The sequence below is a fragment of the Drosophila yakuba genome, chromosome 3R (assembly GCF_016746365.2).
Source record: "Drosophila yakuba strain Tai18E2 chromosome 3R, Prin_Dyak_Tai18E2_2.1, whole genome shotgun sequence".
Taxonomy (NCBI): domain Eukaryota; kingdom Metazoa; phylum Arthropoda; class Insecta; order Diptera; family Drosophilidae; genus Drosophila; species Drosophila yakuba.
In genome coordinates, this window is record NC_052530.2 from 7,494,064 (window position 1) to 7,506,863 (window position 12,800).

The following is a 12,800-nucleotide window of genomic DNA, read 5'->3' on the forward strand; positions in this document are numbered from 1 at the left end:
TTTCTGCGTGTATTTCTATTCGCATTCCCACGTTCATACTCTTTCATATTCGCTCAGTCGCATTCTCAGTCGCAGTCCTTGGCAAAACGCGGCGCGTTCGATCGCCAGACGATTATATTATTTTTTGTTTGCGCTAAATTTAAAAATCCACGTTAATTTTAGTGTTTCGGCCTTTAACGAGCATAAAGGCTGCGTGAAAGATCGCGGTTCGATCCGTTTGGTAAGCGGGGATATGTAAGCAAGCGCTTTTGGCCCGGGAGCAAAGTTTTTAATTAATTTGCAATCTCTTCACCCGACGTGCAACAGTTTTCCAATAATGGCCAAATGCAATTTACCGCCGGAATAAAATGGAATAAGACGGGGAGCGGGGCATGTAGAGCGCCTGCCCAGCATATGTTCCGTGCTCCCTGGGGCGTCTCATCCCCATTGTCTCATCCTCATTTACTATGTCCGCTTTCTCCATATTCCCAGCTGCTCTCCGTCTCCCTCGCACGCCATCAGTCTGTCCCGCTCTTTGTCTATCTATCTATATCGAATGCTGCTGCTGTCGGCTCTTGTTGTAATTGCTAAATTAATGCAAGCGCTGATGATTATCTTAGCCCCTGCGCCAGAAACGGTGGGGCATATTGATTTATTGGATTTCGAAGCCAGCGACAAAGTGTTCTGCCATCCGAATGGGTGTGTGATCCAAATGTGCATATTAAATAAAGAAATACTTGAGCTATAAATACACCAGAACTTTCACTGCAAGTGCTAGCCGGGCGAACTCCAGATAAAGGGTTGTAGAGTTAGAAGTATCCCCTCTAAAGGGGAACTCATGTTTTTTGTAAACAGGCCGTACACACATAAGAGTTTCATAAGTATAAATAGGTATAAATTCAAGGTTAGCATTAATCTTTCCTTTTTAATATTACTGAAAGAACCCATTCAGTTTCTATAGGTAAATGAATCCATAACCAATATTAAAGAGCACGTTGCAAACATGGAGATGTTTGACTGCGTGATATTCGATGTTATAAAACTTTGTTTCCCCCTTTTGGGGGGAACTGTCAACAGTTTTTATCTGCCAGTGTGCATTTCATTCGTATTCGCATTTCCGCCTTTTTCTTTGGTCTGTCTTGTCAGTTAGTCACTTGTTTGCTTTTTATTGCCATCCAAACGTTAATGCGCTGGTTTCTGTGTCTGTTTCTGGTTCCTGGTATTGACATTGGCGAAATATGTGCAAACATATGTGCATATAGAATATCGATCTTGGCCAGCCCCATTTCTCGGCATTTTGCGCTCTCTTTCGGCTTACAATTCAATCTGCAACAAGCTTTCTGCAGCTGAAATTCATCTCGGTCTGTTTTTCAGTTCCTCGGAAAATGAACTTTGTTTGCATTTAGTTTGCGTCTGCTCTGGCCGATTTTATAGCTACACTTTTGTTTATGTTTTATGCTGTCTATTTACGCATTTAATTTCGTTTTCGTGTAAATACACAAAACAGCTGAATAGAGAATGTCTGGCAAGGCTCAAAGAAAAGCTGCACCCGCCTCCACCAAAAATACGGACTCTAATTAATTTTAGTTTCCATCACTTTGGAAGATTGTTTCGTGAGTACGAGAAATTTTGTAAACTTGTGCACTTTTCTGTTGGAGAATGTGGTATTAAATTTGTTAACAGCGCTCTAAAATTTATTTTACTTTTCTTGTAATTTATTCATAGTACCTTATAGTCATGTTGTACTATTTCCCAAAACTTGAACTTGTAGAACAATTATTTGTTGATGGTAAATTAATTGTGAGTCTGTAATTTAATTTACCATGCAACATATACATATTTAGAAAATATTAAAGCATTTTATTTCCTGGTACATTCCAGATGCTGTATACATATGCCTTCAGATTTTGTTTGCGAACTAGTAGAAGTGCTTCTGAAGGCACTATTCTTTTGTAGAGCTTTTTAAGGGGTATTTTAAAGATTTCCCAATTTATTGCACCACCCCAATGAGACACCCCGCTTGGCGATCTGGGCGGGCTCTTCTGTTCTAGCGACTATTTGCGGGCTTTCGCAACCTTCGCAGTGGCAATGCGCTCCGCTCGGCGACACACTCGTGATGCAAGGCACCCGAAATAAATGTCCGAGAATAGGAACCGCACTGTTAGTGGCGGCCAGTCAACTACCAACTAACTAATATATGCCTTCCCTTCCGCTCTTTTCCCTCAGGTGCAGCGGCCCAACTGCGTCAGAGTGTTGAACGTGCCATTGCGAGAATGCCTTCTCGCGGTCCCACGTCATAGTTACCATCATTAGCACCGGGCCACCAAGACATTGGCAACTTGCAACTAGCAACTAGCAGCACTCCCATCAGCAACACTTATTGCAACTGAAGCAGCAACTAGCAACAGCAACAGTAACAAGCAGCAGCAACTAGCGACTGCAACAGCACAAATCACAGCCAAATCGAACGCAACAAAGCTTCCAGAGACAGGCCAACGGGACAGCGAGTGCCCGAATCACTTCCAGGATAAGAAGAAGCCATCCTAGTCAGTAACCAGCCATGCAGTTGCTCCTCAAGTCGATATTCACCTGCGCACTATTCGTGATCTTTGTGTACGCCACCGCCCAGTCACTGCTCAAAGTCCAGGAGACTGACGCGCGGAGGGCGTACCTCAATGTTACCTCCTCCAGCAGCACTAATCTCAGCCAGGACGATGGGCACTTCCTCAGCCGGCGGCTGAGACAGGCCACCCATGGCGAGGAGGGCGATGAGGGGGCGCCCTCCCAGATGGAGGACGAGACTAGACAAATGACTAAGATCCATGGGGATGCACCGGACGTGGAGGAGCTGCGCGAATGCAACGAAGGTCTCGTCCTACCTCTCTGGATGCCGCAGCGCAACATTTCGGTGGGTGACCGCCTCGTCCGCGGCTTTGTCTACTTTGTTCTACTGATATACCTGTTTGTGGGTGTGTCCATCATTGCGGATCGCTTCATGGCCGCCATAGAGGCCATCACATCGATTGAACGGGCTGTGGTGGTCAAGGGACCCAACAACACCAAGCAGGTGATGCACGTGCGCATCTGGAACGAAACGGTGGCCAATCTAACGCTAATGGCCCTCGGATCAAGTGCCCCCGAGATCCTGCTCTCGGTTATTGAGATATATGCGAAGGACTTTGAGAGCGGTGACCTGGGACCCGGCACCATCGTAGGATCTGCTGCATACAACCTGTTTATGATTATCGCCGTATGCATGATTTGGATTCCGGCGGGTGAAGTACGGAGGATCCGGCATCTGCGGGTCTTCTTCGTTACCGCCCTCTTCTCGGTCTTCGCCTATGTGTGGCTGTGGCTCATCCTATCCGTGTTCACGCCCGGCGTGATCCTGGTCTGGGAGGCGATCGTGACCTTGCTATTCTTCCCGCTGACCGTGCTGTGGGCCTACATCGCCGAGCGGCGTCTTCTGGTCTACAAATACATGGACAAGAACTACCGGGTCAACAAGCGCGGCACCGTGGTAGCCGGCGAGCACGACCAGGTGGAGATGGATGCGGAGAAGGGCCCCAAACACCCAATGGTCACATCCGCGCGCGGAAACGACGCCGAGGCCTTCGACGAGGCCCGTCGCGAGTACATCAGTTTGCTGACGGAGCTGCGCCAGAAGTACCCCGACGCCGATCTCGAGCAGCTGGAGATGATGGCCCAGGAGCAAGTGCTCGCGCGGAGCAGCAAGTCACGCGCCTTCTACCGCATCCAGGCCACCCGCAAGATGGTCGGCAGCGGCAACCTGATGCGCAAGATCCAGGAACGCGCTCACAGCGATCTCACCGAGGTCAAAGCCCAGCTGCATGCGGGCGACGACGAGGAGGCGGACGATCGCACCCGGATGTACTTCGAGCCGGGTCACTACACCGTCATGGAGAACTGCGGCGAGTTCGAGGTGCGCGTGGTGCGCCGAGGCGACATCTCCACCTACGCCAGCGTGGAGTTCGAAACGCAGGACGGCACCGCCTCCGCCGGAACCGATTTCGTCGGACGGAAGGGATTGCTAAGCTTCCCGCCAGGCGTCGATGAGCAGCGCTTCCGCATCGAGGTGATCGACGATGACGTATTTGAGGAGGACGAGTGCTTCTACATCCGTCTCTTTAATCCCTCCGAGGGCGTAAAGCTCGCCGTGCCGATGATCGCCACCGTCATGATCCTGGACGACGACCACGCGGGCATCTTTGCCTTCACGGACTCCGTATTCGAGATCACCGAGTCCGTCGGCCGGTTCGAGCTGAAGGTGATGCGCTACTCCGGCGCCCGCGGCACTGTTATAGTGCCCTACTGGACGGAGAACGACACGGCCACCGAATCCAAGGACTACGAGGGGGCCCGCGGCGAGCTCATCTTCGAAAACAATGAATCCGAGTGAGTTCAAATGTTTCATTAACTATTAACCAGTTGGCATATTTCTGCATCAACTAATTGAATTCTACATAAGCCATTGCCCTACTTAATTGGCTAAATGAAGAGTTTTAGAAGTTTCGATAGAATGGAAGTTATTGAATTGCCACTGAACTAGGCAGTTTTTAAACGATCCCCTTTTAACATATATGTGAGTTACGAAAATACTACCAAATTGGTAGTGAATTGCATCTTTAAAGAGATTTTGAATATCATAATTTGCTTAAACTCAGATGAATGAAATTAGGCATATTACGTAAGGACTTGGCAAGTTAAAGCCAGTTATAAGCAATTTAAAAATCAGAACTAAACACTCAGCAAAAATGATCCTGTTGCGGCTAAACAACCAAAGTTTCTCGCCCCTTTGTTATTTGGTTGACCCACATAAGGCTAAACCACCTAGATATCATTAGTTTTCGCTGGAAACTCCGGGTTAAGTTGTGCCTACACTTGCATGCATCGATTCCCGGATTGCGCCCCCCTCGATTCCGGCCGTGTATATCCTGACCCCCGATGTCACGCAATGCGAGCTCCCAGCGGAGTATTTCGGCAAACTCGCAATTTCCGCTCTGGGAATAGACAGGCGGCGGGATGTGCGTGAGGCAGTGCGCCGCGAGTCGATTAAAGTTGGAATAATTGGGGCTTTTCATTGCCGCACCAGCTGGCAGATGATGGCATTGCCATTGCCATTGGCCAGGAGCGAGTTGGAGTTGGTATCCTGGGAACTCTCAACCCCAAACTCCCACCGTGAATCCATTATAATCCGGTGAATGTGTGTGCATGGGAGTATCCTGCTGTGTGCCCCTGGCCCAATTGTCCTGGCTGCGTGCTGGGTGACAACGCCAGACACCCAAACTTCCCCTCCAGACATTAACACCCGGCTCGAAGCCCAGAAAACTGCAATTAATTTTGCAAAATTTATTCATTTTGACAAACATTTGGCAGACGACAGCCGCAGTCAGTTAACTGCGTTTGCATATGTTTTTGCGGCTTTCATGGCCATGTCCGAAATGTCGGGCAACAAGAAACACGCAACATGGCCATATCCACATCAAAATCCCCATATACTCGTATGTAGGTCGAGGGTGGCTTTTTAAGATGATTTATGGCCCGAGAAATTGGCCAGCATATCCTGGAAATTAGTCTGGCCAAAAATCTGGGGACATGGCTTCAATTTAATGGGAACCAATCATGACTTACTGGCTTAATTAACGCATAAACCTTTCACCCTGGCATATATGATAAATATCGAAGCGGTATTTCAAACATAAATATTTGTCTAATGCACTAAAAAGGTGTCTTTAAAAATATTTATGAATACATTTTGAAACTTGTATGTTATTGTGGCTTCTGAAACAAGTTTTATACTCTGCAAGACGTCGGCTGTTTAGCTACTCACACTTTCCACTTTCCAACAAAAACTAATTTATAATTATTTGCAAATGTCTGTACCTAATGCTTATTATATGAAGCGCTTACCCCGGGGCAAATGTCGTCTGTATGTTATTCCTTAGACTCCGCTGCACAAAGCCTCATTTATGGCTGTCCCTGGCTGTCCTGGTTTTCTGCACTCCCCAGGGCTGTTTCGCGTAAAATTGTTTCGAACACGTCGCCACAGACACAACATGAATTTTTGAGGGTCTTGCATTATTAAGTGGCAACGAAAGCGGGCGGACAATTAGGGGGCGAGGCACGTTGAACGTCAGCGGGGGAAAACTTACAGGAATTAAGTGGCAACAACGATGACGTGCAACGTGCGAGGATGTACAAGGATGTGTTCTGGTGTCCTGGTGTCCCGGTGAAACGCTCCCAAAGTGCTCGTTAGACTGCTCCGGAGTTGGCTAGTCAGTGCTCAAGCCGTTTTCCCATTTGCGACGACAGTTGGAATGCTTTTTAATGTTTGTTTTCCGATTGGATGGATGCAATTGCTGGGGCTCCACTTTATTCGCAATTATTTGCCAACATCTAAAACGCTTCATTGTCGCCAGAGCCCGAATAAATTTTCTGAGCAAGTGCACGTCCTGGCGATCCTTGCGGCCCTTTTGTGGCTTTTACAGCCACTCAAGTTGAATGCCTTGCGGTGCCGTTCGTAATAATGTTTGCTTTAATGTTACCAGTTTCGCTGGCAACTTGCCAGCCAAGTAACCCCAACAATCCCGACCGACTGCCAGCTGAACTCCTGCACATCGATGACGATCTCAGGGGCATCTTCTTTGCCCCTGTCACTTAAATGAGCAGTTGCCATATACTAGCTGCCACAATTAAGGCGATTTTTATGTATTTTTAACTGGCTATTAAAGAGCGGTTCCCTTTAAGTTACCCAAAACCATTCGAGCAGCTAAATTACATCGCTGGAAAATCTACTTTGAAGTCGATGCGTGCGCCTCTGTGGCTGCAATAAATTTTAGTTTTTTCCTGCTCTTAATTTAATGAAAATCAAATTCAGTCCCTGCGAACCTCACATCGGCAGACATACGTATATACATGTTGATATAGCCATAGTATCCAGACTTTTGCCAGCTTTCAGGCAGCGGAAATGCGCAACAGCAGCAGCTATGTTGAGCCGCTCGTCATAAAAAACAAAAAGAGCACCAGAAGCAGCCGTCGTAGTCAGCAATGCCATTAAATTCCCCAACGAAACTGAAAAAATGGAGAAAAAGTAGGTGGGCTGGGCTACAAAGTGCCAACACTGTTGCATAAATTTGTATAATCTGCTGGGCTCCGAAGTGGGCACACTTGGATTGAGTTATAGGACCTTAAATAACCGACTCTTGCAGTGCGCAACAAGTATTTAAAAAAAAAGCCGAAAGTCATAGTCTTCTTTTCTGGGCCGCATTCAAGATAAGGCCCCCGGGAAGAAGCGGCGTTTCCATTAGTTAAAACAGACAGGTTTTTGCAGACAACTTTTACTGTGCGTGGCATTTGTTAATTAGCCACAAATTAGGTGGCTTGCCACATGGCCTAAATGCTGCTCCCCAGAGAAAAACAGAGGCGCATTAAAGATTCTCTTTTGGGCGACTTCAAGTTATCCAGTTCACCCTCGACTTGGCCAGGTTGTTGCAGACAATCCTGGTTAAGCACCGCAAATGTGGGCTTTGAGCACATAAAAGTCAAACATAAAGTATGCGAGAAGCAACGGAGCTAAGAGAAAATATTTTATTAAGCACACATAATCTAAAATTGAAATTTATGCCATTGTGGAAGCTGGAATCCAACCAACTTACAAGCTAGCATCGTCCTGTGCGGCTTTTGCTAGCATTCCCTGTGGCCGGCGGGGCATTTCCCGGAACGAGCCCGCTGCCTAACTGACTGACAAGAAAGCGGGGTCTACCTTCAAGTGGTTGTCTTCGTCCATCCACTGCCAACCTGGGAACTCGATCCGCACGGAGCTCATACCTTGTTGGTATATCGCTAGACAAGATATATCTATATTAGGGTGATTCCTAAAAGGAATGATGTTGGTTTTATACAGAAAATTGCAAAATTGGATACATCAGTTAAGCCCAGCAGCTAACGTAAGTTAAAATTTGTACCTACAATTATAAGAATTATATTAGAAGCATAACTTTGCTAGTTACTTATAGGAAATTGGCTCTACAAACAGAAACAAATACAGCAAGTGGGCATGTGTGCCCTTTTAAACACGCCGCCAACACGCAAAAGTCCTACATAAGTCCAACACGTCCTACATAATTTTCCCTGTCGAGCCAAATGGCTGTGGGTATCTAAAAGCGTATCTACTATTCGATCGGGCTAAGTGAGTGGGCCAAAGTTTCTTATTTGCCATTCAATTTACTTTGGTTTCTGGGTTTCTGTGCTAGACGGGATCTCTGCTCCTCCTCTCTCGGCGCACAAATTTGCGAAGGAAGGAGCAGACAGCAAGTCGTCCGTCCGCAGGTCCTGGCCAATGTCAATTGGTTGTTTTTGCCATTGCCGCTGATTCTTGGGTAGCCTGGGCATCTCATGTTTATCTGGATGTCGTTAGCATGAGCTGAGCCTTCTGGGCTCGTCCCAGATTCCCTGCTTCATCGGGTCCCTTTATTTAGATTACTTCTGTTACTCCTGTTTTCATTTGCCTCGTGGTTATCGTTATTATTATGACATCAATGGGAGCAACAGGGTCTGGCTAACTTAATCATCACCATAGGCAGAATGAACGTTCTCCAGGACCATCTCTTGCTCAAAGGGGTATAGGGTTACTCCAAAGACGCTTCTACACCATCCCAACCATAAGCCTTGGTAACATCCTTTTGAGCCCGATACAAAACTCTTTAAACCGCCAAGACAGAGTAATAAAATTGCGCTTTACTTCAGTAATTGCTGCCCAAATTAAATAGAACAACCTCTCACCTAGGAAAACTTTTCTAATAAGAGAAAGTAACGCCTAAGCGACGTTAAATTTGGAAAGCAATTTCGCTGACTTAAGTGCTTTCGCCGGCGTCAATTAAAAAATGTTTATTTTTGCCAAATGCCAAATGAAGGTTAAGCATGTTTATTTCCGAGTTTAATCGGAAGAAGACCTTAGTACTGAAAATTTCTTGGAAAATCTTTACTATCGACCCTGCAGCTTTACAAGTGCAAATGTCAGCTAAACCAGGTGCTGCATGCAACTGTGCAGTGTGCTGTAACATCTAAATCTGCGCCTGATTTATGTATGCCAGTAAACAACTCAATAAAGCCGAAGTCAGCTGAAAGTGACAGGGCAGCTCAGACAAATGATGGAAAGCACACAAAGCACACAGGCAATGTCAAAGGTCACAAACACAGACCTTTCCCCCAACTGGGAAAAACCACCCACACATGTCACGACCGATTGTGGGATATGTTTACAGGCACTTTGATCTCTTACTCGTTGGTTTCTTCATAAAAACGTCACCTAAATTTGACTCACGGCTGTAAGCGAAGAAAATGTCGAGAATATTTGGCGGACGAAAGGCACGTTGAAGACCCAAGGCGACCTGTCGCCCAGCTAATTATGGATTCCAAGGACTGTGGGGCCATTAAAAATTACCCATCACGAAGGAGAGGGGAGTAGTATCCTTCCTGCAAAGAACTCAATTACCGCTGCTCCTTTCTAAAGTGCAACATGTAGCCCGTAATGGTGGGGAAATACATTTGTTTTAATTATGTTGAGTATGGCCAACAAATTTACTTGATACCTAGGTAAAAAGGTTCGGTACTGCAAGATTAGGGAAAGGTGAATGGTGAATTTATTATTCTGCACCCGAAGATAGACTCCGAAACATTGAGGTAATATTAATTGAAACATTTATTTGCAAATGCTGGGATATGAGTTATTAAACCCGCTACTTGAAGAGTAATACCCTTTTACTGGACTCGTTGAAAAGTATGTAGCAGGCAGAAGGAAGCGTTATTAACCCAATAAACCATATATATTCTTAATCAGGATCAATAGCCGAGTCGATCTGTCCGTCCATCTGCCTGTCCGTATAAACGAAGATATCTCAAAAACTATTAAATCTAGAAATTTGAGATTAAACTGTAGTGCTTCAAAACGTCGCCACGCCCAATCGAACGACCACAAATTCTTTTTTTATATTTCTTCGTTTTATTATTTGTATTGATAATTTCTATCGGTACACCAAAAGCATTTTGTTATTTATATTGATAGTTTTAAACGCAAATTGTTTCGATATCGGAATATGAACAAAGAACATGAGAAAGAATGCCTGCACCGCATTTACAATTTATTCAATTACAATTCGACTGAGGAATTTTCGGACATTCGTGGACTGTGGCTGCAGCTTAGGCTTCCACTCGATTTGCATTCAATATATTTTCCGAGAGCTATCAAACTAAAGGAACGGGTTTCCCTCGTAGCCAGGAATGTGCCAGTTCCTTTTTAATTAATTGCTCGTTGAGCGGTCGTCTTTGTTTCGCTCTCAGCATGGCGATTAAAAAAAGTTATCAAAAAATCAAGAAACTAATAAATGCGCTTAAGACTCGAACTCGTAAGATGCGGAAACTTTCAGCTGAGGTCCGTTCAGCTTGGCAATTACAACTTAATAAGTAGGTTTTTGCGACGGTGGGGAAGCGAGCGAAGCGGTGGGTTTTCTTTAGTTTTGACATTTCCGTCGACTATTTTCCTCCAAAGCCAACTGTGTGTTTACGGCCTTTTAATGAATGAATTATTACTCATACGACATGGCTGCACAGCGGAATTGTCTAAACAAAAACACGAAAAAACATAAATACGTGATGTGGGTTTTTCAGTGGTTTACGGGGAAATCTTAGGAAAAACCACACGTGCCGTCAAAATAGGGAGAACAACTTGTGTGGCTGCGGCCAATTAAATGGCAATTTTAAATTCCAGAAAAACAACTCACGTTTATTTACTGAGTGCGAACTTTGGTCATGGTCAGCGGCATTTCGTAGTATCCTTGGAGACACAATAAACGGAGAAACAACAACTGCGTGATTTTACTGGGAACCATATCCCAGATTGATTTACTTTACTTTGCTGGAAAGTCAATTAGGGCTTACAAATTGTTATTCTTTTAACTGTTCCTCGTAGAGTAAAAGGGCATACTAACTTCGTTGAATGGTATGTACTCCCTGAGAAAAGTCAGTTGTCAACGTTCTCGATTTAAGTACTTTTTACCTTAAAACCTAGTGAAGAACGACTCATGCTCAGCAAATTGAGAAAATGTCTTTTCGCTTTCGAGAAAAATGGATCTAGGTATCCAGCAGATCCGATACCACAAGTAACATTTACATATAGGTGGAGGTGGTTTTGCATAAGCTGAAATTTATTAGGCAAGGCCGGTAATTTCTTTCTTCCCACTTTTCGCAATCTACAGCTATCCGATAGCTTAGAAACCTGATTTGGCAGAAAATAATGACATTGAGATCTTTTTCAAAACTAAGAAGGGTTCTTCTCATGAGAATGATTGTGGCAACTGAGTAGTCCTTCTCAATTTTTCCGACTGTAACAGGAGGAAGATTGACGGATTGGAGATTTAAAAGCTGAAAACGGGGCGAAATTAAATTAATTATTAAAATAAATCTGTCCAAAAAGCCAACCAAGCCCAACTTGCGTAAAAAGAATACTATAATAAGTTACCCCAAAATGTATTTCACCCCAAGCTTTCTGCACTTGGAATTATTGCAATAATATATATCCTTTTGGTTTGGTCCTTAAAAGGACACATCAAGAGCTCGAGTTTTTCTATATCACATCCGTTGATCAGCTGAGAACTGAGTATTGTGAAAAGAGAACATTTTTCTGCAGTGTGGCTAAATAATGTGCAGTTTGAGTTGGGAACTAAGAAGCGCAACATGGAAATACTTAGTTATCCAACATGACACGGAACCAGGACACACGACACGTGACTTGTCCGCTGTGTGAGTGTCTATTCCGAAGAGAAGTTCTTTTCTGTCCCGCGGGACCACCCACCGTGCACCACCGTGCACCACCAAGACTACCCACTCCACCTGCATGTGACATGGCTAGGGTAGCCCGCATTTAGCTGGCGGGTTATTATTTACCCGATACGATTGTGGGGCCAGAGATAGTGTTGTTGTTAATTTCGCGCCTCAACAAGTGTAATTTGTTGTCTTTGCGGCGACACCAGCGCCAAAGGCAAGGGTAACTCTTTGTTCCGCGCTCCGGTCACCAGTCGCCATTCACTAGTCACGCTCATTTGTCGAACATGAATTCAATTTGCCGCTATCGGAAAGCTTTGGTCGCCCCTTTCCAGTGCATTTCATGTGACAAGCCGGAGATAAGAAGGACATATTTGTTTACCAGAACAAACATTGTTTAACGGGCATTTAAGGTGCAAGAAGGGAGGAAGTTATGAAATAAAAACAAGAGTCAAATTATCATACAATTAAATAATTAGGAACTCCAAATGAGATGTGCTATCCTAAATACCATCTTAGCTAGAATAAATGTATAGTACTGTAGACAAGGCTATCATAAATTGATCATTTCAATTAATAAACATATTTATTATATATATCTTTAAATATCCCTGTATTTATTTTATAATTATACCCGTTACTCGTAGAGTAAAAGCGTATACTAGATTCGTTGAAAAGTATGTAACAGGCAGAAGGAAGCGTTTCCGACCATATAAAGTATATATATTCTTGATCAGGATCAATAGCCGAGTCGATTTGGCCATGTCCGTCTGTCCGTCCGTCTGTCCGTCTGTCTGTCCGTAAGAACGTCGAGATCTCAGGAACTACAAAAGCTAGATAGTTGATATTAGGAATACAGACTCCAGGGACATAGACGCAGCGCAAGTTTGTCGACGCCCACTCTAACGCCCACAAACCGCCCAAAACTGCCACTCCCACACTTTTGAAAAATGTTTTAATATTTTTTCATTTTTGTATTGTCT

General features: G+C 44.7%; 1 protein-coding gene across 13 annotated transcripts in view; it reads left to right on the top strand.

Moving 5' to 3' along the window:
* LOC6535875 (sodium/calcium exchanger 3) overlaps positions 1-12,800 on the top strand; it is a 38,674-nt gene that overhangs the window by 11,682 nt on the left and 14,192 nt on the right. For 11 of the 13 annotated variants that reach the window (XM_039376731.1, XM_039376741.2, XM_039376743.2 and 8 more), the window contains one exon: positions 2,206-4,395. In XM_039376731.1, coding sequence (XP_039232665.1) covers positions 2,540-4,395 — 1,856 coding nt within the window. In that variant the 5' untranslated portion in view covers positions 2,206-2,539. Of the gene's footprint in view, positions 1-91; positions 221-1,480; positions 1,593-2,205; positions 4,396-12,800 lie in introns of those variants that run through there. The other 2 variants (XM_039376736.2, XM_039376735.1) reach the window with 2 other exon arrangements.